We start from the raw sequence: 26,803 nt of genomic DNA on the forward strand, positions 1-26,803 counted from the left end.
ATGGATCTCCCGAACAACAGATCAAGTGTTTTTGAGTTCATCTTGCTGGGACTTTCCAATTTTCAAGAAATTCAAATATTCTTTTTTGCAATCTTCTTTCTTGTCTATGTAGCCATCATAGTAGGAAACCTCCTCATTGTGATCTCTGTAATAGCTGACAACCATCTTCACTCCCCCATGTATTTCTTTCTGGCAAATTTATCATTTTTTGACTTATGTCTTTCTTCTGCTGCAACTCCCAAAGTAATTGCAGACTTCCTTAGAAAACGCAAGACCATCTCCTTGTGGGGCTGCATGGCCCAGATGTTTTTTATGCACTTCTTTGGGGGTGGAGAGATGTCTCTTCTGATAGCTATGGCCATGGATAGGTATGTTGCCATATGTAAACCCTTGCACTATAAGACCATCATGAATCGCAGGGCTCTCATTGTATTTCTACTGCTCTCGTGGGCAGTTGGGTTCATACATACCACAAGCCAGATGGTTTTCACCGCCGGTCTACCTTTCTGTGGTCCCAACATTGTGGACAGCATTTTCTGTGACCTTCCCCTGGTCATCAAGCTTGCCTGCACTGACACCTATATCCTAGAGCTCTTGGTGATTGCAAACAGTGGACTCCTCTCCCTGGTCTGCTTCATTTTCTTGCTCATATCCTATATTGTCATGCTGGTCACCATCTGGCAGCACTCCTCCAGGGCATCCTCTAAGGCAGTGTCCACACTATCTGCTCACATCACTGTGGTCACTCTCTTCTTTGGTCCCACTATCTTCATCTATGCTTTCCCATTCAGTAGTTACTCTGTAGATAAGTTTCTTTCTGTGTTTTACTCTATAATCACCCCCCTCCTTAACCCAATTATTTATACTCTGAGGAATCAGGAAATGAAAGCAGCCATTAAGAGACTCAGCAGCCAGCATCTTGGTTCCTGGCTCACTTCCTAAGTAAAGTCTGATTCTTTTTTGTGTCCTCTGCTATTTGGGGCTTTTGAGTCTTATATATTTATTGGAATAATTAAAATGAAAATATTAATACCATCTATTTTCTTCCCTTAAAATTCATGCAATTATTAAGGTCACTTTTATTAAAAATCTAGTGGAAAATTTCATAGCACAGATTTAATACATAAATAAGTGTGCCTTCATTACTTCCTTGTCTTAGAATTCAGAGAAAAAAGGGTACCTGGGTGGCTCAGATGTATGGGCATCTACCTTTGCCTCTGGTCATGATCCTAGGGTCCTGGGATTGAGCCTTACAATCGGCTCCCTGCTCAGTGGGGAGTCTGCTTCTCCCTCTCCTGCTGCTGCTCCCCTACATCTCCCCACCACTTGTGCTCTCTCTCTCTCTCAAATGAATAAATAAAATCTTAAGAAAAGAAGAATTCAGAGAAACAACCCTGATGAGTGTTTGAAATACATAAGCATATGTCTTTTTACAAAATTTTTTAAAGTTTTAATGTCAGTATGTAAAAATACGTAACTTTAGTAACACAACATACTATATGGTGTTTAGTATCAATTTTTTTTCCTGAAGTTATATTAAGTAACATAATAGATGTTCAAATATCTGTCAATATTTGTCAACCATATGGGTCTTCACAGAGGGGTTGTGATTTGATTGAGGATAAGAATGCTTTCTCACTATATAGCCTCGATATGCTAATTATCTTTAATAGAATATAAAAAACATGCCTAAAACCAAATATTTCCTACATATCTTTGAGTACTCAAATAATTTTATAAGAATCAATATCAACTGAAATATTAAGATTAAAACCATGAACTTGGGAGAGCTTGCTCTACCAGATCACATGAACACTCAATGTTTTTTCAACTGAATTTCATCATTCATGAAACATTAAAAAAATGTTTACTAGGTAACAATTGCTGCCCAAAGAAACACAGATCATGGTTATAGATATAGACCTGATCCCTGTTCCAGAGACAGTAACCAAGGGGAGACATCTATGTTAGGTGTGGCGGTCTCAGAAGACCATTTTAAGGGGAGACATTTATATGAACACATTAAGAAGGCTCTAGAATTAGACATTTAAGCAGGGGAAAGAGCATTCCAGGCAAATGACCAATGTACCTAGACATAGTTAAGTGATAAAGATTTTGTGTGAGTATTAAATAGAGACCTTGATGAAGAAGATTGATGAATAAAAGAGAGAAGATCTATGCTGAGATTTTATAGAAGGGAAAAGGCCAGGGTTTTCAGGCTAGTGGATTCATTTTTACTATCAATATAAACCCATTAATGTGTTTTGATAAAGGGAAAGATGGGATCCCATATATATTACAGTTTGGTATATCTCTGTCCACTTAAGTAGAGAATATAATGTAGCAAAAGTAAAAGCAGAGGGAATTGTTAATGGGCTATTTCAGATAGCAAGCCTGAATTTATTAAATAATATAATAATATTTAATGAAAAACTAAATAATAATAATACATGAATTTGTGAAAACTGTAAAGACTTCCAAAGGCAAATAGAAAAACAAATTATTTGAACATCTTGGGGACCATCTCTTTTTATGTTTTTTAAAAAATTTTTAAATGTCTCACTTTTTAAAAACATTTTAATATTTTTTATTTTTTGATTATGAAATTTTTTATTTGAGTATAGTTTAAATAAATATTACATTAGTTTCAGGTGTACAACATTGTGATTTGACAAATTTATACATTATGCTAAGCTCACCAGAAGTGTAGCTCCATCTGTTACCATACATTATTATAATTTTACTGATTATATTCCTTATGCTGTGGGTTTTGGTGGGGTTTTTTTTGTTTTATTTTTTGGATGCCACATTTGAGTGAAATTTTATGTTATTTGTCTCTTTCTGACTCATTTCACTTAACGCCTTCGAAGTCCATCCATGCTACTGCAAATGGCAAGACTTCATTCTCTTTTATGGCTGAGTAATATACCATTGTGTATATGTACCATATCTTCCTTATCCATTCATCTAGTGATGGACACTTTGATTGCTTTCATATCTTGGTTTGGGTAATTGAGTCAGAACACCAATATTGTTCTAATATTATCTTTCTGATTTCTATATTTAAGAATCTTCTTCTTGCAAACATCTCCTCAATTGCCACACTAAACCATGGCATATATTTGCTCACCATAAATATTTTTTTTAAGATTTTTTTTTAATAGAGAGAGAGAGAGCAGGAGTCGGGGGGAGGGGTAGTGGGAGAAGGAAAAGCAGACTCCCTGCTGAGTGGGGAGCCCAATGTGGGGCTTGATCCTAGGACCCTGGGATCATGACCTGAGTTGAAGACAGATGCTTCCCCCCACTTCTCTCTTGTGTTTAGTGGTAAGCCCTATCTGGGGCTTACAGTCCTGATTTACTAGGGAAAAAAAAATTTTTTTTTCGACTTTCTTTCTTTCTTTCTTTCTTTCTTACTTTTAGTGTTCCAAGATTCAATGTTGACGTATAACACTCAGTGTTCCATGCAATACATGCCCTCCTTAATACCCTCCACCAGGCTCACCCATCCCCCCACCCACCTCCCCTCTAAAACCCTCAGTTTGTTTCTCCATGTCCACTGTCTCTCATGGTTCGTCTCCCGCTCCGATTTCTCCTCCTTCACTTTTCCTTTCTTTCTCCTAGTATCCTCTGTGTTATTCCTTATATTCCACAAATAAGTGAAACCATATGATAATTGACTTTATCTGCTTCATTTATGTTTAACTGACTGAGCCACCCCATCCATAATTTTTTTTTTAAATATTTTACTTTATTTGACAGACAGAGATCACAAGTAGGCAGAGAGGCAGGCAGAGAGAGAGGGGGAAGCAGACTCCCCGCTGAGCAGAGAGCCTGATGCAGGGCTCAATCCCAGGACCCTGAGATCATGACCTGAGCCGAAGGCAGAGGCTTTAACCCATTGAGCCACCCAGGCGTCCCCATCCATAAGTATTTTTAAAAAGTTTGTTCTTCATGACAATTCTAATTGTTAGTGGTTGTATAAGGAACTAAGTCTTCAAAAAAAATTCTGAGGTTCAATTAAAAAGTTTGAGAAATCTATTAACAATGTCTGTCATGGGCTTTGGAAATGAATGTGGCACCACATTTATCATATATTTACTACTCTCAGGTAAATATATCAAATTTATCATATTTATCATATCATATTTATTTATCAAATAAATATCATATATTTACTACTATCATATATTACTACTCTCTTTACTACTCTACAAGAAAGGTTACTTTCTTGTAACCTTTTCAAGAGGATTTTAATTGGAGCAACATGGAAAAGTTATATATAAGAATAAATACAGAAAAATTTCTGCAGCATATAAACTCATCTGCAATCATATATTGTTATGCTGTTAGCCTTTAGAATTTTACTTGCTTAATTGCATTGTTTTATAAAGGTTTGCTACAGATCTTTCTTTATACTTTTGAGTCATCATGAAGTTACATATAATTAAAAAGGGTTAGCAAAATTCTGTATCTCTAGAATGGTTGGTTGTAAAAATTCACTAAGGAATTATGCATTGATTACCATTACTCATTTATTGATTACCATGGTGAAAGAATCCCACGCTTGCTCACTCAAGCTCTCTCCTCTCTTTCTCTCCCTTTACATGGTAAAAGATTTGTCTCTGTTAAGAACTGGTTTATACCATGAATTTCCTTATATGCCTTGTTCAGTTCACTATTTTAATATCACAGAATAAATGCATTCAATTACCAAATTAATAATAAATATTCAGACTGATGTAATCAGATTGATAGAATTATAATTTCCTCAAGTCTTTATTTTATAATAGATCCATTTTCTATAAATGTGCTCATCCTGGTCCAACCAAACACGAGTTAGTGCAAAGCACTTTATTAGAGAAAGTTCACATGACTGATACACTTGGTGAATTCACAATCCATTTAACTAATGAGAGAGTAAGTCCTTGTTCTGCACTCTGGGGAATACTAAACATGTTTATTTTAATAATTCCCTTTGAGGGTTGATCACCAGTCAGCACCTTATGTATATGATTCTTCTTTTTTTTTTTTTTTTACCTGCAAATGATTGTCATATATCTTCATGGGGGTAAAAAAGATAAACAATATATATACAGGATCTCACAGTAACTGCATGTCTTTGAAGAGACCACTCCTCAGGTATAACTGGTAAGTTTAAATATCAATATTAATAACAAACTGCAATTGTACACTTTAATAAAAGAAATGTCAAGTTGTCATAATAAATGATTTCACCTATTGTGATAGAATCAAATCCATCTACATCCTGGATATATTTTATGAAGGAGCTTATAAATTTTCAAACAAAGGCTAAATTAATAAATATAATTCTTTGCTTTTAATTTTCCAATTTTACAAATCGAACTAAAAAATTACTCTTATAATTCTCAAGATTTCCCTCCTGTTAGTATTTTGAGGTTAAGGACTATATAGTTTCAAAGCTATGCATAACTAGTATGTAGATTCAATTACTGAATGAAATATATACCAATGATTAAGTCTTTATAATGAATACAACTAGGTAACCATATCATTTATATTTTATAGAGAAAAATGTTTTCATTAACATTCTCTTCTTTGGGGTGTCTGGGTGGCTCAGTGGGTTAAGCCTCTGTCTTTGGCTCAGGTCAAGATCTCATGGTCCTGGGATCGAGCCCTGCATCAGGTTCTCTGCTCAGCAGGAAGCCTGCTTCTCTCTCTCTGCCTACTTGTGATTTCTCTATCAAATAAATAAATTAAATCTTAAAAAAGAAATCTTTTCTTTACGAAGTCTTCCATAGTAAAATTCTTCTGTGGTTCTTACTGATTTGAGTATCCTTACAACATCAGAAAATGAAATAATGCTAAAGATAGAATTATTTGAATGCACATAGGACCTATATATATTCAATGAAATATACAAATATATCCCGTATATCCTGGGGCCTCAAAACAGTCTGTGAGGTAGTAGTGTAGGTATCATTTCATTGTTATGGAAAAATAAATCACTGTTCAACAGTTAAGAGTATATTTCTCTAGTAAATGCTGAGCCCAGGATTAGAATTTAACTCTTCATTCTTGACTCAGTTTTTTTTTTTTAATTCTGTTAGTTAAGCTAAACAGTAACATCTGAATATTTCATGAAATATTTAAGCAAAAAAAAAATGGAATTTCAGAGTAGATTTTTCACATTCTGTTTGGTGTTCCAGGATAGAACATGGTACAAGTATGTGCTTTTATGACTATATAAGTCTAGATCCGTGTGTTTGGTATACATCACTAATAGTTTTTTAAAGGAAAAAAAATAAGTGTGGAGGGTAAAGTTGGGAATAAAATATCTAAATCACAATGAAAAGTAGATAATAGTGAGCCAACAGGATCAGGTCAATGTGGAAACACATACAGAGTACAAGTGTCAAGAATGTATGAGCCAAGGTAAGAGTCCAGTCAGTCCTCACACAAGTGTGATACTGTGTCAGAGGAAAGCACTAGGTACAAAGATGATAAGAATTTAGGAGCCAAGGAAACAAAAAATTTTGCCAAACATTTGTTGGTTGTTCAGAGACCATATACATATAGAATGTAAAGGGACAAGAAAGAAAACTCTGGTCAAAAACCCAGCAACAACAGATTCAGGAAAACAGGCAAAAAGGCTCAACAGTGGAGGTCACGAGTTTTGTCCAGAAATCAAAGTATTAGATGCACAGCACTATTCAGAAGAATGAGGAAGAAGAGGAGGGCAACAATGACGAGGCAAAAGGGGATGAGGGGAGGAAGGAGAAAGAATAAAAGAAATAAAGAAGGAAGAAAGAATAAAAGAAGGAAGGAAAGGAGTGAGGAAGGAAAGAAGGGAGGGGGAGGGAAAGAAGTAAAGAAAGAAACATGGATGCTGGGGTGCCTGGGTGTCTCAGTGGGTTAAAGCCTCTGCATTTGGCTCAGGTCATGATCCCAGTGTCCTGGGTTCGAGCCCGGCATCCGGCTCTCTCTGCTCAGCGGGGAGCCTGCTTCCTCCTCTCTCTCTCTGCCTGCCTCTCTGCCTACTTCTGATCTCTGTCTGTCAAATAAATAAATAAAATCTTTAAAAAAAAAAAGAAAAAGAAAAAAAATAGAAACATGGATGCTGAGAAACATTGTGATCTTGTCCAGAAACTTCCTAGGAAGGTTGATTTATTATAATTTGGGGGACAATAAGAAATAAGTGAAATCAGTGCTATACCTCTTTAGGATAAAAGAGAGGGGAGGGATGCCTGGGTAGTTCAGTTGTTTCAGAGTCTGCCTTCAGCTCAGCTCATAATCCCAAGGTCCTGGGATCAAGTCTTGCATCAGGCTCCTTGCTGAGCGGGGAGATCACTTCTCTCTCTCTGCCTGCCACTGCCCCTGCTCATACTTGCTCTCTCTCTCTCTCTCTCCCTGACTAATAAAAATAAAAATCTTTAAAAACAAAAGAAAGAGAGAGAGGTGATAATACAGCATAGCTGATGGAGAAATTACCCGAAAACAATTTGCCAAAAAGTATATCAACTTCCATGCTCCTGAGCATTTTAAATTAGGGAGGGGGAAGGAGGCAAAAGATTGAATCACTTGACTAATGATCATTTGGCTCTTCTACTCATTGGCCTATTGAACTCATGGTTCATACATTCATAAACTCATGACAGAAACAACAAATTACTGTGGAGATACACTCTATGTCTATAAACTCTGTTTACAAATTTTTAGAATTAATTTCTTATCTTTTGTTCCTTTCTGGCTGAAAATAAATTTGATAATGTGAATGCTGCTTGAATTAATAAATTAAATGTATCTTTAGGAAATGTTCATCTTTTCTCTTTCTATAGGAACCAAATACTTTCTATATGTCTATATCTTCAAAATTCTCACAGTTTAAATTATCACTTTTTTCAGATACTCTACATTTTAATGACTTTCTGACAACCCCTACATAGACTAGATGGATATAATGAATAGCTCAATATCTGAGTTTGTTTTGTTAGGACTCACCAACACTTGGGAACTTGAGATTTTCTTTTTTTTCATATTTTTGTTGGCCTATGCAGCAATTGTGGCAGGAAACCTTCTCATCATGGTCACTGTAACCTTTGACTCACTTCTGTACTCCACACCAATGTACTTCCTCCTTGGAAATCTCTCCTTCCTGGATATGTCTATTTCCACAATCACAACCCCTAAGATGATCACAGATTTCCTCAGGGAGAATAAAAGTATTTCTTTGTGGGGCTGTATGGCTCAGATGTTCCTCCTCCACTTTTTAGGCGGCAGCGAGATGACTCTTCTCATAGTCATGGCTGTTGATCGATACATTGCAATATGCAAACCTCTTCACTACACATCCATCATGAATCGCCGGGTCCTCGTGGGCTCTGTGCTGCTCTCGTGGGCTGTTGGTTTTGTGCATACGATGAGCCAGATGGTTTTTACTATCACCTTGCCCTTCTGTGGCCCCAACATAGTGGACAATATTTTTTGTGACCTTCCTCTAGTTCTAAAACTTGCCTGCACAGAGACCTATATTCTGGAGTTACTGGTAATTGCTGACAGTGGACTGTTGTCTTTCATCTGCTTCATACTCCTGCTCATTTCCTACACTGTCATTCTGGTAACTGTCCGACGTCGATCCTCTGGTGGACTCTCCAAGGCTCTGTCCACACTGTCTGCTCACATTACTGTGGTCACTCTATTCTTTGGGCCATGTATCTTCATTTATGCTTGGCCATTCAGTAGCTTTTCAGTGGATAAATTTCTTTCTGTGTTTTACTCAGTTATCACACCCTTACTGAACCCCATTATTTACACTCTGAGAAACCAGGAAATGAAAGCAGCTATGAATAGACTGAGGACCCAACACATCAGATCCAGACAGACCTTCTAGGCAATAAGCACGATGATGAAGATTTATTTGTCATAGTGAATCTGCACTCTCAAATGCTCTACTTTACGTATATCCTAGTTCTTGTTGATCAACTCTACCAGATGATTTCAGGATAAATCATCAAATTCTTCAAAAACAATTCTGAATAGCAACTAAAATCAGAATTTATAGATTAATTTATAAATAAAAAACTTTATGATTTTGGTTATTCTAATCCATCAATGTAGCATATCTTTTTATTTTGTTACATTTTATTTTATAATATTTAGTGATTTTTGGTAGGTTTTATTGCTTTTGGCTGAAACCACCAGTACAATGCTGAAGCAAAAATATTTTTCCCCGAATTTATAGTGCTTATAACAAAATAATATCATTTAAAATTAAGATATTTATTTTATTAATTTCTAACCTTCTGTTCTGGGCCATTATTCTTCATATACAGATTTCTACTAAAACTTTCTTATTCCAAAGATAGTAATCTGAGTACAAACATCTCTCTCCCTCTTCCCTTGCCCCTTCCACCACCTTCTTTCCCCCACTCCCTGCCAAAAAAAAAAAAAAGGAAATGTATTAATAATAAGCCCACTATATTATTACTATATTATTACTATATTATGGTCCTGAAAAGGAACTCAAGAGACTGAGTTCAACTGTTTTATGCATCAAAAAAAAGACTCAATAGATGCCCTTCAAAGGACGAATGGATAAGGAAGATGTGGTCCATATACACGATGGAGTATTATGCCTCCATCAGAAAGGATGAATACCCAACTTTTGTAGCAACATGGACGGGACTGGAAGAGATTATGCTGAGTGAAATAAGTCAAGCAGAGAGAGTCCATTATCATATGGTTTCACTTATTTGTGGAGCATAACAAAGAACATGGAGGACATGGGGAGATGGAGAGGAGAAGGGAGTTGAGGGAAATTGGAAGGGGAGACGAACCATGAGAGACTATGGACTCTGAAAAACAACCAGAGGGTTTTGAAGGGGTGGGGGGGGTGGGAGGTTGGGGAACCAGGTGGTGGGTAATAGGAAGGGCACGTACTGCATGGAGCACTGGGTGTGGTGCAAAAACAGTGTGTTACGCTGAAAATAATTAAAAAAAAAAAGAAAAAGAAAAAAGACTCGATGAGAAATACATGCCAGTTGCTGGAGGTAAAACTGGTTCTTAACCCTAGTCTTCCAGCTTTATTTCAGTGTTCTTGCCAAACACTGATTCTTTTCACATGTTAATTCATAAAAACACAGAAATCACAGCCTTCAAGTTGATCTTTATCTCTGGTGCGATTAATTGTCCTACTTATTACTTGGATCATGGTTTTAGCAGTATCCCACACAAGCACCCATACACATGTACACCCACATACTGCAGCAGCAGCATCCAGATTGAAACACTGTAGTTTACCAATTTAGTTTCAAGTAATTAGTGTGACATTCCCAGCCTAAGGGCTCCCACATGGGGACTCTGCTCCACCTATCACCAGGTCAGTGTTGCTGTGTATGGATATGAAGGGAGGTCTTGTGAAAATTATACAGTTAATGTATGAATTATAAAACCTGGTTCATTAAAAGCATACCATTTTACAAAGACAGGTAGCATTTGACAAAGAAGCTAAATGTGGGAAGCAAGACACTTTAGAGGTCACAAGTAACCTCACCTGAACTTAAAGCATCTTTCTTGCTTCACTGTAATATGGGGGCCCTTCTTAGAATGCAATGCGGCTACTCGAGGCTCAGAACATTCAATCTCAGTGCTTCACCACAGCTGCCTTTGCAATTTATGGACTTGTAAGGCCTCTCTAGGAATGTGAGTTTCAGCCACAGCAGATCATGGGTAGTGACAATCATGTTAGGAAAAACAGTTTTTGCCAAGAAAGGCTTTCCTAGAATATGAAGATATCAAAACCCCACTCATGGCTTGGTGGGAAAGACAGCACTGTGGGTCACTCCAAGCCTCAATGACCTACTTACACAGAGCAGGCTTGTACCTGCTGCATCACAGGCCCTTCGAAACTCTAGGGCTGATTTAGAATGAAAACACAATTTCTTATAATAGTTGAGGCCAAACAGTAACTCCCAATTAACTCAAAATTTGAATTATAAAGGGGTTCTGCCAGGCCCCTGTGGCCTCCAGGGAATTCAGACTAAGGGATCTTACTGTCTACAAAAGCACAAAACTCTGAAAGATGGTCATATCTCTCTGTAAGCTGTGAAGACAGAACATACACCTCAGAGCTCATGAACTGCTTAGAGGAGCCAAGAGACATGAATTGACTGTTGTTTATAAGCTAGGCTTAGAGATGGACAGTTTAGACACCTATCTACTTCTTAGAGTAACACACACTAACACTAAATTTCAAAGTCAAATGAGATTATTAAAGGACCCAAATGAATGAAAATGCTGGCAACCTCCATGGCATTAGTGCTCTCTTCTTTCTCTCTACAGGTCAGCCCAGAACAAACCACACAATGGAGTCCACAGAATAATTAAATCAGCTTGAAGTGTCAGAATTCATTTTGCAGGGCTGATCATCTGCCAGGATATAGAGTCTCTTCTCTCTGCACTCTTCCTAGTTGTCCATGCAGCCAGTTTCAGGTTACCTTTTGACTGTGGTCACAATTTTTTACATCCCAAACCTGAACACCCCATACTTTCTTCCTGGAAACCTCTCTCCTTTGTAGATATGACCCTTGCTTCCTTTGCTGCTGTTAAGATGATTGTAAACTTGGAGGGAAAAAAAAAAAGCGCAAGAGCATTTCCTTTGCTGAATCTTTCTCCTTCACTTACTGGGTGGAACTGAAATAGAACTTTTGGTCTCCATGGCACATGATAGATATGCAGCTATTTGTAAACCCCTACATTGCACAACCATCATGAACAGGAAGGCGTATGTTCTGCTGGTAGTGACCTCATGATTCTTAGGTCCTCATTTAGGGCTTCAGATACTCTTGTGAATTTGCTTTTCTGCCGTCCCAATGTGGTAGACAGCATTTCCTGTGATCTCCCTCTGGTTACTAAGATTGCCTGCATAGATACCTACAGATTGTCATTGTTGCCAGCAGTGGGATGATCTCTCTGAGCTGGTTCATGATTTTGCTTATCTCCTACAGTCTGTTCCTCATAACCATTAAGAGTCACTCTTCTACCAGAAATCCAAAGCTCATTCCACTTTGATCAGTGATTCTCTTTCTTGGCCCATGCATCTTCACCTGTATCTGTCCCTTCAGCAACCACTCTGTGGATAAATTCCTTGCTGTATTTTACACCACTGTTACCCCATCTTGAACCTAATTATCTACACTGTGAAACAAAGAAATGAAGACAGTCATGAAGAAACTCTGGTATGATTTGGTGAGTTCTAGAGAGGTACTTAGATTAAAAATATAATTTAGATAGAAATAAGTTTTTTAAAGTTTTTTAAAAAAAACTTTACATCTTTTAAAAACTGTCATTGACCTATACAGAGTAAGTCATATACAAGACTTATAAAAGTCAGACCTTCAAAGATATTTTGAATATAGTACCAACAAAAAAGAAATCAATGCCTTTATATATTTCAAATGATGCCGACTGCTCAAAAATATTGTCCATTAAGAATTCACTTCTATTTGCGGCAGCTGGCTGGCTCTGTCATTGGAGCATGAGACTCTTGATCCCAGGGTTGTAGGTTCGAGCCCCATATTGGATGTAGGGACTATATAAAAATTTAAAAATCTTAAAAAAAAAAACCCTTACTTGTATTGAGGAGAAGTACCTTTATATGCTTTATCAATGTATTAACATGGTATTGATTGAAAGGGAAAATAAAGTGAAACCCCAGAAAGTCTATCATTTTTCTGTCCAGTCAGAATGAGTTGGCACTTATTGTGGGCCCATAGTTCTCTGTTTTCTCAATAATACTAGTATTTCAGTCAGTATTCACATGTGTAAAAAACCTGTTTTAATATCTTTGTATATACTGCCAAAGCACACTCATTTTTCTTGTTGTCTCCAAAATGAGGTGTTGTAGATGCTTTTAAGACTGCTAATATCCAATATTATTTCTATCTCAGAAACCATGTCTCTGACTCAAAATTTAAAAAGGGACAAATTCAGACATACATTAATTTTTTCCTTAAGAATAATTTGAGGGGCACCTGGATGGCTCAGTGGGTTAAAGCCTCTGCCTTTGGCTCAGGTCATGATCCCAGAGTCCTGGGATCAAGCCCCACATCGGGCTCCCTGCTCGACAGGGAGCCTGCTTCCCTTCCTCTCTCTCTGCCTGCCTCTCTGCCTACTTGTGATCTCTGTCTGTCAAATAAATAAATAAAATCTTTTTTAAAAAAGAATAATTTGAGTTTGAAATATGTTTAATAATAAACCACATTATGCATGTTATTATTTTATAAGGAATTAATGTAAAGGCGTTTGGATATTGTCACATCTCTAGTAATTCTCATTGATAAAAATACAATTCAATGGAATTTCTCTAGCTGTGAACTTGAATAGATTTATTCACAATTTCTCTTTAGTCCTCTCTGTATTATATGACATTAATATATGAGTTAAAAAATAGCAGCAATAGAAAGTTATATTCTATCCTTTTAAGGAATCTAATTGTGCTCAAAAGTGGATCCCTAACAACAAAAGAGGATCAATATGTATTTTTAGTAGGGTTTTTGCTCTTTTTATGTATCATATGACATAATCACAAAACTGAAATTTAATGATTATAGAAAACCTTGAAATTTGGAAAGATATTCGAAGTAGTGGCAGCAAATGTGGTTACAGAGACAAAGAGCATAGGAAAAAATCCTGTGTATTCACTCAATGCAAACAATAAAACTGGAAAAAGTTTTCAGACAAAAATACCCAAAACAAAATAAAATCTTTAAACTTTTTGAAGTCTCTAGATAAAAACAAAGCAAAACAAAACAAAACAGAGTGCATACAGCAGATTCAGAAATGTTTATTCAAAACTCTTGATAAGAGTATGGGGAGTCTGACATTTAAGCCAGAGTCTTCTCCTATTTCTCCCAGCTTTCTGCTGTGAAATTCTTTGCTATACAGGTGCTGCATCCCATAAGGAGAGGCAGCTCTCACTGTCCCTCCAAGATCCAGAAGTGGAACCAAAAAATTGTATCTTAAGTAGTAAGTACCAAGGCTAGCCTTGATAACTGGTGGCTCCCACCTACCTTGTTGGCTCTGTCTCCATGGTATGGGATCAGCCCAGGGTGAGCACTTAAGACAAAAGGTGCATGGCCGTCCTGCCTGAGGAGGTGACTTTATTCAGAGAGCAGTGCAGAAAAATCTATGTCCAGGCCCGATTGTTTGACACAGTCAAGGTCACAGCAGAAACATCTTTAATGACCCCACAAAAATAAAATCTATTTTAAAGGAATACTGTGGGGGTACCTGAGAGGCTCAGTGGGTTAAGCCTCTGCCTTCAGCTCAGATCATAATCTCAGGATCCTGGAAACAAGCCCTGCATTGGGCTCTCTGCTCAGCGGGGAGCCTGCTTCCCTCTCTCTCTCTGCCTGCCTCTCTGCCTACTTGTGATCTCTCTCTCTCTCTGTCAAATGAATAAATAAAATCTTTAAAAAATAAAAATAAAGGAATACTATGAAAAACTAAGTGTCAACAAATTAGATAACATATCAAATGGACAAATGCTTAAAAATGTACAATAAGAAATAGAAAATCCTGAGGCACTTCAGTGGCTCAGTTAGTTAAAACTCTGACTCTTGATCTCAGGGTCATGAATTCAAAGCCTATGTTCAGCTCCATGCTGCCCAGAAAAACAAAAAAAATTCAAAGACATAAAAATGAAGATATTGTTAGTATTTTTTTAATTTTCCAAAGGAAAACTCCATGCTCTGATGGCTTCACTGGTGAATTCTGCCAAATTTCTAAAGAAGATGTAAGATCAGTTCTTCAAAAAGTCTTCCAGCAAATGGAGAAGAAGAAAACAGTTCACAACTCATTCTGAGGGCAATTTTACCCTGATATCAAAGCCAGAAAAGATGGCACAAAATAAAAATAATTACAGATGAATATTTCTCATTGATGCAGACTCAACTATATATTACAGCACAGAAACACACTTCAAATATAAAGACAAAGATATGTTAAACATGTAATGAAGGAGAAGAACAAAGTCAGAGAACTGACACTACTCAATTTCAGGACTTACTATAAAGCTATAGTAATCAAGATAATGCAGAATTGACAAATATCAAAGGAATGAAATAGAAGGTCCAGAAATAGACCCACATAAATTTAGGCAACTTATCTTTGAAAGGAGGAGAGACAATGTAATGGAGCAAAGATAAGTCTTTTCAACAAATGTTCTTGAGCAACTGGACATCTGAGACCAAAAAACAAACAAACAAACAAACAAAAGAATCTGCACAGACCTTACACTTTTCACAAAATTTAACTCAAAAGGATCACAGACCTATTGTGAAGTGCAAAGTATTAATCCCTTAGAAGATAACATAAGAAAAAATCTAGATGATCTTTAGTGTGGCAATGACCTTTTAGATACAACGCCAAAAGCACAGTCCATGAAAGAAACAACTGACAAGCTGGACTGCACAGAAATTTAGAACATTTTCTCTGCAAAAGACAATGCCAAGAGAATAAGAAGACAAGTCGTGCTGGGAAAAATATTTGCAAAAGACGTATTTGATAAAGGACTGTTTTCCAGTATGTTCAAACATCTCTTTAAATTTAACCATAAGAAAACAACATGATAAAATAATTGACAAAACATCTGATCAAAATCCTCACTAAATAATATATACAGATGGTAGATAAGCATTTGAAAATATGCTTATCTGTCAACATTATATATCATCAAGAAACTAACAATTAAAAAACAAGATCCACTATAAATGCATTGGAATTACTAAATCTAAAACACTGATGACATCAAATGCTAGCAAGGATATAGAGCAACACGAACTCTAATCTTAATGGGAATGCAAAATGGTACATCCACTTCATAAGACAATTTGGCAGTTGCTTGCAAAACTAAATAAACTCTTAATTATTCAGTCCAACAACTCTTAATATTCACCCAAATGCACTGGAACCAAAACCTCCATATTGAGGTTCACAGCCATGTTTTTTATAATTGCCCAAATGTGGAATCAACCAAGATCTCTGTCAAAAGGTCAATGAATAAATAGACAGTGGTACAACCAGACCATGAAATATTATTTAGTGCTAAAAGGAAATAAGCTATCTAGCCACAAAAAGACATGGAAGAAATTGAAATGCATATGACCAGGTGAAAAGAGCCAATGTGAAAAGGATACCTTTTGTATGATTTCAACTATATGCCATTCTGGAAAAGGCAAAACTATGCAATCTATAAAAGTAGTAGTTTCCAAGGGTTAAGAAAAGGGAAAAGAAAAATAGGCAGAGCACAGATGATTGCAAGGCAGTGAAATTATTCTGTATGATACTACAATGTTGAATATATGTCATTATACATTTATGATAACATATACTATGAACAACATCAAAAATGAACCCTAATGTAAACAATGGACTTTGAGTGATAGTGATATGTTAGTGTGGGTTCACTGATTGGAAGGATTATCACCGTGGTATCGAATGTTGACCATGAGGGAGGTTGTGCATGTGAGGGACTCAGGAGATACATGGGAACTCTTTGTACACTCCACTCAATTTTTTTATAAGTCTAAAACCACTCTAAAGAAAAAGGCTACATTTTAAAAAATTAAAAAATGAAAGGATAGAAAGATATATACCAAATGAATACAAATCAAAATAAACCCCTAGAGACCATTTTAATATCAAAGTATATTTCAGAGCAAAGAATATTACCAGGGGTAAGAATGCCATTTCATGAGTGCCTGGGTAACTCAATCAGTTAAGTGCCTGCCTTCGGCTCAGGTTGAGATCTCAGGGTCCTGGGATAGAGGCCGCCCGACCCCAGGCTCTCTGTTCATCAGGGAGTCTACTTCTCCCTCTCCCCCTCTGCCCTACCCCAACTCATGCTCTCACATGTACTCTCTCTCATTCTCAAATTAAATAAATCTTTTTTAAAATGTCATTTCATATTGAGAAAGAAATTAATTAATCAGGAAGTGGTAACATTTAATTATTTATTTCCCTGATAACAAACTTTAATACATATGAAGTAAAAATAGAGTTGCAAGGAGAAATAATTTTTCAAAATATAATCAGCAGGGGCGCCTGGGTGGCTCAGTGGGTTAAAGCCTCTGCCTTCGGCTCAGGTCATGATCCCAGAGTCCTGGGATGGAGTCCCACATCGGGCTCTCTGCTCCGCAGGGAGCCTGCTTCCTCCTCTCTCTCTGCCTGCCTCTCTGCCTAGTTGTGATTTCTCTCTGTCAAATAAATAAAATATATATATATATATATATATATGTATGTATGTATATGTATGTATGTATGTATATGTGTGTGTGTGTGTATATATATATATATATATATATATATATATATATATATATAAAATCAGCAAATTGGAGGGGAGGTCATAAAGAGGATAGAAACACCAGTTGACCCATGAGCTCAAGCTGGACAGTTGGAGACTCCTCACTCTCTCCTCAAAATGTGCATTCCACTTGCCTTCCTTGCTCCCAGAAGCTGCTCTGAGATAATGATGGCTTCCCTGGTAAATTCTACCAATTTTTTTTAAAAGGAGAAATAAGATCAATTCTTCAAAAATTCTTCCAACATGTGTACTGTCCTTAAGAGTGTGATGTGGTGTTGAGACTGTCTGGACAGTATACATGGCTGATCCCACTTAATGGCTCTATATTAACTTGAAGATTTGGCAGGCAGATACAGAGATCTACTCATTTTGCAGCCACCCATGATGGTGGTTATAGATCACATTAGTTGAGATATGACTTCTCTTGCAACTAGAACTAAACCTTAATTGAATTTGATGACATAAATCTAGTTAGAGGTTAAGATCACAGAAGGCATCTTTTTAGTATTTACATGTTAAATGAAAAATAATTTAAAACTTCACTAATGTTTAATGGATAGCTGCTTTATGTGTGACTTTTCTTATCTCCTTGTTCTGATTTCTACAATATGCAAAGGTTATTCTTGACAAGGACTTCCCGAAGAGATGTTCAATAGAAATTATTTTTATAATTCTTGTTCTGCCCAGAATACACAAGAGGAAAATTTCACCCAAGGGATTCTTCTAGTAGTGAATATATGTCAGGCTGAGGGAAAGTGGTTCTATAGAAACTATCTCCACCCAACTGTTGATGTCATCTTAAGCATACATCAGAAGAGAAGAGGAAAAAGCAATCTGGTCTTAGAAAAAATTTGTGTTTGGTAAGCTATCTTGTGTTCCCTGTGACTCTCTTCCTTAATTTTTAAAATATCTGTATGTATCTGTATTGCTCATGCCCACCCATGGCAACTTGAGTGTGGCTTGTTCAACTTCTGATCTTTAAAGAGGGTAATACAGTTTTTCTCCTCCCATCCTATTCCTGTGGGAGCGTCTATGGCCCCCTTTTTTAAAAATTTTTATTTGTTTATTTTCAGCGTAACAGTGTTCATTGTTTTGGCATCACACACAGTGCTCCATGCAGTATGTGCCCTCCTTATTACCCACCACCTGGTTCCTCAACCTCCCAACCCCCCGCCCCTTCAAAACTCTCTGGTTGTTTTTCAGAGTCCATAGTCTCTCATGGTTTATCTCCCCTTCCAGTTTCCCTCAACTCCCTCTCCTCTCCATCTCCCCATGTCCTCCGTGTTCTTTGTTATGCTCCACAAATAAGTGAAACCATATGATACTTGACTCTCTCTGCTTGACTTATTTCACTCAGCATAATCTCTTCCAGTCCCGTCCATGTTGCTACAAAAGTTGGGTATTCATCCTTTCTGATGGAGGCATAATACTCCATTGTGTATATGTACCACATCTTCCTTATCCATTCATCCGTTGAAGGGCATCTTGGTTCTTTCCACAGTTTGGCGACCGTGGCCATTGCTGCAATAAACATTGGGGTACAGATGGCCCTTCTTTTCACTACATCTGTATCTTTGGGGTAAACACCCAGCAGTGCAATTGCAGGGTCATAGGGAAGCTCTATTCTTAATTTCTTGAGGAATCTCCACACTGTTATGGCCCCTTTAACAAAGGTTACAGACACCACCGTCTTGCAGCCCCACAGAGATGTTCTCAGGTCTGCTTTAGAAGATCTCTGTTCTTTGATGGCTACTGGATATTAGCAACTTCCAGCTATCTTGGCTTAAGTGGATCTTGCCATTTAGGAGAATTAAGTTTTTATAGGATACAGTATTATATGCTAAGATAACTTTTAACATGGAAATAGAAGTAAAAATGATTATATATCCAATGAGAAATTATATAAAACTCTATTACTAGAGAAGTAAGCTAAAACTACAACCTGAGAGAAAAGGAAGGTATCTTAAGCTAGTAGAAGGAACTTGGACTTTCTCCCTATATGCCTTACCTAGTGTATCTCTCAGGCAATCCATTAAATTCTGAGTCCAAGTTTCTCTTATAAAAACATAAATGTTGAGAATCTCACAGTTTTAGGGAAATTGTTATTTAAAAAATCTTAGTGCATGGAGCACTGGGTGTGGTGAATAAACAATGAATTTTAGAACACTGAAAAGAGATAAAATAATATAAAATGGAAAAAAATTAAAAAGTAATAAATAGGGGAACCTGGGTGGCTCAGTGTATTAAACCTCTGCCTTTGGCTCAGGTCATGATCCCAGGGTCCTGGGATTGAGCCCCACATCAGGTTCTCTGCTCAGCAGGGAGCCTGCTTCCCCTTCTCTCTCTGCCTGCCTCTCTGCCAACTTGTGATCTCTGTCAAATAAATAAATAAAATCTTTTAAAAAAAGTAAAAAATAAAAAATCTTAATGGATAAACATTGAATTTAGAAAAGCATGAAAAATATGTTGCTGTATTTTTAACTCCTTATGGAGTAACTCATTTGTCCCCTTTCCCTAATTTTTCAACTTTGTTAATCCCAAGGTTATCATTACTACCTTTGTGAAAAATCTCAGCCTTAGAGTTAAGAATTTCAGAGGTGCTTTAATAAAATGTGCTACTGTCTCCTGTAGAGCTTCTTAAAATATGAAAAATCCCTTGTACAAAAACAAAAGTGAAAAGTGAAAAATTACTAAGCTACCGGAATGCAAGCAAACTTCTTTTTCATCTGTATATCCTATAGGGTTGCTGAGAATGTACTTGTTAATTTAGACAAAATGTAAGAGGGTAGGCATTTTTTTAAAAAAGATGGTACCATGTATTTTACTTACATAAGGTAGTTGGCTGGTCACTAAGATGGCCTCGGGTAAGCTTTGTACAATATACTGCTTTATGTTGCATATTAATGAACAAAGAAGGGAAATAACTGAAAGTTTGGAAGGCTCTATGCATGCTAATTCCACATACAAAGCAATGCCCTTAATTTCACAAATTGAACTGCAATTCTTCAAACAACAAAATTCTGTGTAAACACAAAATCGATGAAGAGAGGAAATTAGTTTGTGGTGGCCTTTTATAACTTTTGGACCATGCAACAATTCCTATTTTCTTTTCTAGTTCTTTAAACATTTTCATCACCCAAAATAAACCTCATATCAGTTCTGCAGGAAGTCTGCTTAAGATCTCTCTTCCTCTGTCCTTCCTCCTATTCATGCCCTCTCTCTCTCTAAAATAAATAAATAAATCTTTTTTTTTAAAAAAAAGGTGTTTTAAAAACTCTATAATAAAAACACAAACAACTGAATTTTAAAATGAACAAAAGATATGAAATGACACTTCTCTCCAGAGAATGAACAGGTGGCCAACCAGAAACCACATGAAAAGATGCTCAACATTATTAGTCACTAGAGGAAGACAAATCAAAACCAAAATGTGGGGCACCGGTGTGGCTCAATGGGTTCAGCATCTGCCTTCAGCTCAGGTCAAGAACCCAGGGTCTTGGGATGGGGCCCCACATGGGGCTCCTTGCTCTGCAGGGAGTCTGCTTCTCCTTCTGCCCCTCCAACCCCTTGTTCTCTCTCTCAGATGCTCTCAAATAAATGAATAAGTTCTTTAAAACATGTGATTTTCCTTCACACTCATTAAATTTTCCATAATAAAAAATAATAAAATAACAAGTGTTGGTGAAGACACGAAGAAATTAGGATGTTCGTACATACTGCTGGTGGGAATGTAAAATGGTGTAGTCACGGTGGAAAAGTTTGGTGGTTCCTCAAAATATTAAACATGAATTTACTATATGACCCTGCAGTTCTATTCAAGAGAATTGAAAACAGGTGTTCAAACAAACAAACAAACAAAGAAAAACTATGCACAAACGTTTATAGAAACAATATTCACGATGCCCAAAATGTAAGGACAAAGCAAATGTTTATCAGCAGATAAATGGATAAGCAAAATGTGGTATAGTCAAACAATGGAATATTTTTCAGCCATTAAAAGGAATGAAAAAACATTAAAAATATTATGCTACATGAAAGAAGCCACTTCCATTTATTTGAAATGTCCAAAATAGTCAAATCCATAGAGACAGAAAGATTTATAGCTGCCATGAGATGTGAGGAGAAGGGGACTGGGACTGTCTGTTAACTGGTATGAGGTTTATTTGGGGTGATGAAAATGTTTCAAGAAATAGAAAAGAAAATAGGAATTGTTGCATTGTCCAAAAGTTATAAAAGGCCACCACAAACTAATTTCCGCTCTCCATTGATTTTGTGTTTACATAAAAGAAAAACTAAAATTCAGTATGTTAGAAATGTTAAAGAAGATCTCAGTTGGTTTCCAACTGTGGGCAATTGGAAACAATCTTCATTATCAGGCACAAGGGGCTTCTAAGAATTCATTTATTCAATTAGCTTTCACTGACCACCTACTGAAAATACCTAATATATACTAGATACTGTGTCAAGTTCTGGCATAGAACTCCCACCTGTCTTCAGGAAGTATACTCCTTAGTGAAAGAATTAGACATTAAATAATCAATCACTGGTGTTTCCAGTTATGTTACATGTATACTTGAAAAACTGTATTCTCTATTATTGGTTTAAAAAATTGGATAAACATCCATAGACCCAGCATATATAGCTTAGTGTGGTTACATTTTTGATAATTATTAGCTTCAATTATTGTATTTTACCACTTGACCTGCTTTAGATAGAACATTATTTTTCAACTCCCATCAATAAATCTGTCCTGTTTTGTTGTTTGCTATACATCAAACATTGTACAAAAGCTTGCATACTTGACATCATTTTTCTTTAATCGTGATATATTTGAAAGACAGATTTGGAAATGTAGCTCCTTGTTGCCACCTTTCTTTGTCTGCTATGATCAAGAAGTCAGAAACCAGATTTTCTCTCCTATTTAAGTTACTTCAGTTATTTTGATAGGAGGCTCAGAAGATACTCTATTTTAAATACCTAATAATATTATTAGGATATGCCTTGGAATTAATCCTCTGGGGCCAAATTTCCTAACTTTACTAGAAGCTATTTCATTATGTATATTCTGTTCTTTTACTTCTGACACATTAATATGAGTTTGAAAAGTTAATTCTATTATATTGTCTCATTTAAAAATTAAACAAATATTGAATATCATTTGCCTCGCTCTATATGACTTTCTCTCTGAAAAGTTTTTACCTTTCTCTATAATTAGGTGTTATTTTCTTGCTTCTTTTCATCTTTCTTGTGATCTTCATTGTAATTTTGGCCATTCAGCTTTCTTTTGAGTACCTAGTAGTTTATTAGTCATTTCTGAAATGATCTTGTCTTATTCAAATATTGTTTTGAGTGTAAGTTGGTTCTTACTTATTTCCAAATTATTAGTCATTTCCAGTCAGAGAGCTTAAATTTCTGATTCAGATATTCTTCTATATCTTGTACTATAGATTTAATGACATTTCATTTATGATGGAATATTATCATAAATTTTTCTCTGCTTCATGGCTAGAATCATTATCAGCATATGCCCAGGTTGCAACAGAAACAGATTTTAACAGAAAATTAAACTGACATTTCAGATTACCACATGAAAAGGTACCTACATATTCATATACATACATAACCCTCAAGAATTTTCTACATGGGGAATTTTTCTTAGAAAGACTTTAGATGTTTAGTCTCAGAAGGAATGTTTATCTTAAAGCTACAAGATATAAGATCATCATTTTTTCTCCAAACATGAAAGGAGAAAACATTATGGAAGTTTTTTCAATCTACTTCTAGACTATAAATAAGAAATACAATATGAAATACATAAGGAGAGAAATTCCATCTCAATATAAAAATAAAATTTCAAAAACCAAAGCTGCAAAACACATGGTTGTATTTTGTGTGTTGGTGAACTGTCAGGCTAGCCAGCTTAAAAGCACAGCCTTCATGCTTGAACATGGAGTGGTGTTCAGTACTGCATTGTATCCATGGTTGAGTAATACTACATATGAATTCCTTCCCTTTAACATTTCCAAAATCCCATCCTAGTTCTATTCTCTTTAATGAATGCTACTCCTTTAATTCATGTCCTTCTAATGTCAGCACACATTCAAAGGAAATAGTTAAAAGCAAAGTTGAGAGGAAGAAGATTTAACTTTTCCCTCTTAGAAAACAGATCCTCACATGATGTCAAATACTATTAACTGTTTAACTACTTTTGTCCACTTTATTGTTTTCTGCATAGTTAATATCAGATAATATTTAATCTGTGACAAAATTATATTCAAGTAACAGAGTCTATTTGTTAACATAAGTAATAAAATCAACTTAAAAACAAACCTACTTTTCTTGCCAAAAATAAGGTGTAAGAACGAATCATTCTCTTTATATGAGAATATGTTCCAACCAAATAACACAGAAAATTTTTTACACACAGTACTGTGATTTCAAATTCATAAAGCTTTCCAAGATTCTATGGACTACTCAAAATGAAATTCACACAAAATGTGTATTTTCAGTATTATAAAATTTTAAGATATGCAAAATAGTTTTATATATATACATTTAACATATATCTATTTATTTATTTATTTTCACACTATTGGCCATGAACATGGAATAAACTACACAAGCAGTTTTTGAACTGCTGAAATAAAGAAAATTAACTGTTTTAAGATACTATATAACCCTTAACATTTATGCATACAGTATTACTTTAAGAAGGCACCACTTGGTTTTCTCGCAAGTTATCTAGGAGATCATTCTCAAATTCAGGACTTGTCTATGCAGTCTTTTCATTGCCATCTTCATGTCCTTGTTCCTCAATGTGTAGATAATAGGATTCAGAATAGGTGTAATCATAAAGTCCAAAATGGCAAGAAATTTATCCACTGACACAGTGGGAAATGGCCACACATAAACAAAGATGCATGGTCCAAAGAACAAAATCACCACGGTGATGTGAGCTGAGAGAGTAGAAAAGGCCTTAGACAAACCACCTGAGGAATGTTTCCATACAGTGACCAAGATGAAGATATAGGAGATAAGCAGTAAAACAAAGGTGCCCATGGAAATAAACCCACTGTTGGCAGTAACCATGAATTCCATTCTGTAGGTGTCCATGCAGGCAAGTTTGATAAACCAAGGAAGGTCACAGTAAAAACTATCTATCTCATTAGGACCACAAAAAGGCAAATGGACAACAAAAGCTAACTGGGCCACTGAATGTATGAGGCCAATAGCCCAAGCACCAGACAGAAGCAAAATGCACATCTGTGGGCTCATGATTGTCAGGTAGTGGAGGGGCTTACATATGGCCACATACCTGTCCAAGGCCATGGCGACAAGCATCACCATCTCTGATCCACCCAGGACATGAAGGACAAATATCTGGATAACACATCCCTGAAAGGATATGGTTTTGTGTCCTGAGTACAGATCAGATATCATCTTAGGAACCGTTAAGGTAGAAAGACACAAATCAATAAATGAGAGATTGGCCAAAAGGAAGTACATGGGGGAATGTAAGTAAGGGTCAAAGGTCACTGTGTACACCACAAGGAGGTTTCCCAAAACAATTGTTACATAAAACACTGTAGAGAAGGCAAGAAGAAAATTCTGCACTGGTCTATAGGTAGCGAGTCCCAAGAATACAAATTGAGTCACTTCAGAGTAATTTGCTTCATACATTGGTTTTGCCTGGTGAACCTAAAAGACCAAACCAAATAATGAAGAAAGAATTTATCAAAAATTATTATTTAAAAACAGATGTGAGCTTTTATTAAGACTGCTTAGCGAAGCAAGTCAATCAGAGAAAGATAATTATCATATGATCTCCCTGCTATGAGGAAATTGAGAGGCAACATGGGGTGTTTGAGGGGTAGGAAAGTAATTAATGAAACAAGATGGGATCAGGAGGGAGACAAATCATAAGAGACTCTTAATCTCACAAAACAAACTGAGGGTGGTGGGGGGTACGGGGGTAGGGAGAGGGTGGTGGAGTTATGGACATTGGGGAGAGTGTGTGATATGGTGAGTGCTGTGAAGTGTGTAAACCTGGAGATTCACATACCTGTACCTCTGGGGCTAATAATACATTATATGGTTATAAAAATATTTAAAAATTAAAAAGAAAAAAAAAGAATGGTTTTAAGAAGAAATCTTCAGTAATAGCCATAAGGTATTTTCTTAAAAAAAAATTTGTAAACAGGGGCGCCTGGGTGGCTCAGTGGATTAAGCTGCTGTCTTCGGCTCAGGTCATGATCCCAGGGTCCTGGGATCGAGCCCCACATCGGGCTCGATCCCAGGGTCCTGGGATCGAGCCCCACATCGGGCTCTCTGCTCCGTGGGGGGCCCGCTTCCTCCTCTCTCTCTGCCTGCCTCTCTGCCTACTTGTGATCTCTCTCTCTCTGTCAAATAAAAAAAAAAAAATTTGTAAACATTAACATTTTTTAAATGTATTAATTTATCCATTCAGCTAATATACATATAGAGGATAATGTAATAATCCTATTGAGGATCTACCATATGCCTGGTACTATGACAAGTTTTGAGGTGAAAAACTGATTTTGACTTCAGGAAGCTTACAGGTTAATGGTGGAACTAGACATTAAATGTTTTAAATACAGATAGAACTCTGATAATAGATTAAAAGGAAAAGAACAGAGTACCATAAGAACCATATGACTCTTCAAGTGGTGATTGTTCAGATTCTGCTTAACAAGAAATTAGTACTGAAAAGTAGAGTCCATACTATGGAAACCATGTCCAAAGATAGTGAGACAGGAAGGTTAGCAAGGCAAGAGGATGGATAATTGAAATCAGGTTGGATGAAAAATTGTAATAGGCCAGACAGGATGGAAACTTTTATCCATGAATTAAACTTTGCCTTACATCCTAAGAGCAATAGAAAATTATTGGGGATTTTAAGAAATAGCTTGATATATTTCTGCTGTCAGTCACTAAAGCTTCAATGCAAAGAACTGAATAAAAACCATAAGGTAAACTTAGTGATTTCTCAAGAGATCATTGAGGAATCATATATTAGTGTGGACAAGGTGAATTATTCGATCAACAGTGTTGGTATAAGGAAATGAACTTGGAAAAGTGCAGGTTTTTGCCTTTCAACATGAACTTAAGGAAATTTTAATGGATATTTAAATGTTAAAAAAACAAAGAAATATATAAATACTTAGACATTAAAATGGAAAAATTCATTCTTTTTTCTTTTCTTTTTTATTTTTTGGAGAGGGAGAGAGGAGGAGGGGGGAGGCAGAGAGGGAGGAAGAGAATCTTAAGCAGGCATTATGCCCAGTGTGGAGTCTGATGCAGAACTAGATCCTAAAACCAACCCTGAGACAATGACCTGAGCTTAAATCAAGAGTCAGACACTTAACCAACTGAGCCACCCAGGCTCCCCTGGAAAATTCATTCTTTACCTCCTTCATTAAAAGGAAATTGTTGACAGTA

The 26,803-nt window shown here is 36.3% G+C and overlaps 3 protein-coding genes and 1 pseudogene across 3 annotated transcripts; 3 read left to right on the forward strand and 1 right to left on the reverse strand.

Annotated features, from left to right (window-relative positions):
- LOC123943566 (olfactory receptor 4K13-like) lies at positions 1–942 on the forward strand. Its single transcript, XM_046007842.1, has one exon. The coding sequence runs from the start codon at positions 1–3 to the stop codon at positions 940–942; it is 942 nt and encodes a 313-aa protein (XP_045863798.1).
- A 6,985-nt stretch (positions 943–7,927) lies between these two features.
- LOC123944280 (olfactory receptor 4L1-like) lies at positions 7,928–8,869 on the forward strand. The gene has a single exon (XM_046009227.1). It carries the CDS (start codon positions 7,931–7,933, stop codon positions 8,867–8,869), a length of 939 nt encoding a protein of 312 aa, XP_045865183.1. The 5' UTR covers positions 7,928–7,930.
- Positions 8,870–11,288: 2,419 nt separating this feature from the next.
- Positions 11,289–12,261, forward strand: LOC123943567 (annotated as a pseudogene).
- Positions 12,262–17,993: 5,732 nt separating this feature from the next.
- Positions 17,994–25,024, reverse strand: LOC123944278 (olfactory receptor 4F6-like). The gene is made up of 2 exons (XM_046009223.1): positions 24,113–25,024; positions 17,994–18,023 (listed from the first exon to the last, which is right to left on the reverse strand). Exons 1-2 carry the CDS (start codon positions 25,022–25,024, stop codon positions 17,994–17,996), a joined length of 942 nt encoding a protein of 313 aa, XP_045865179.1.
- Positions 25,025–26,803: the final 1,779 nt, after the last annotated feature.

This window comes from Meles meles, chromosome 6, assembly GCF_922984935.1.
Source record: "Meles meles chromosome 6, mMelMel3.1 paternal haplotype, whole genome shotgun sequence".
Classification (NCBI taxonomy): Eukaryota; Metazoa; Chordata; class Mammalia; order Carnivora; family Mustelidae; genus Meles; species Meles meles.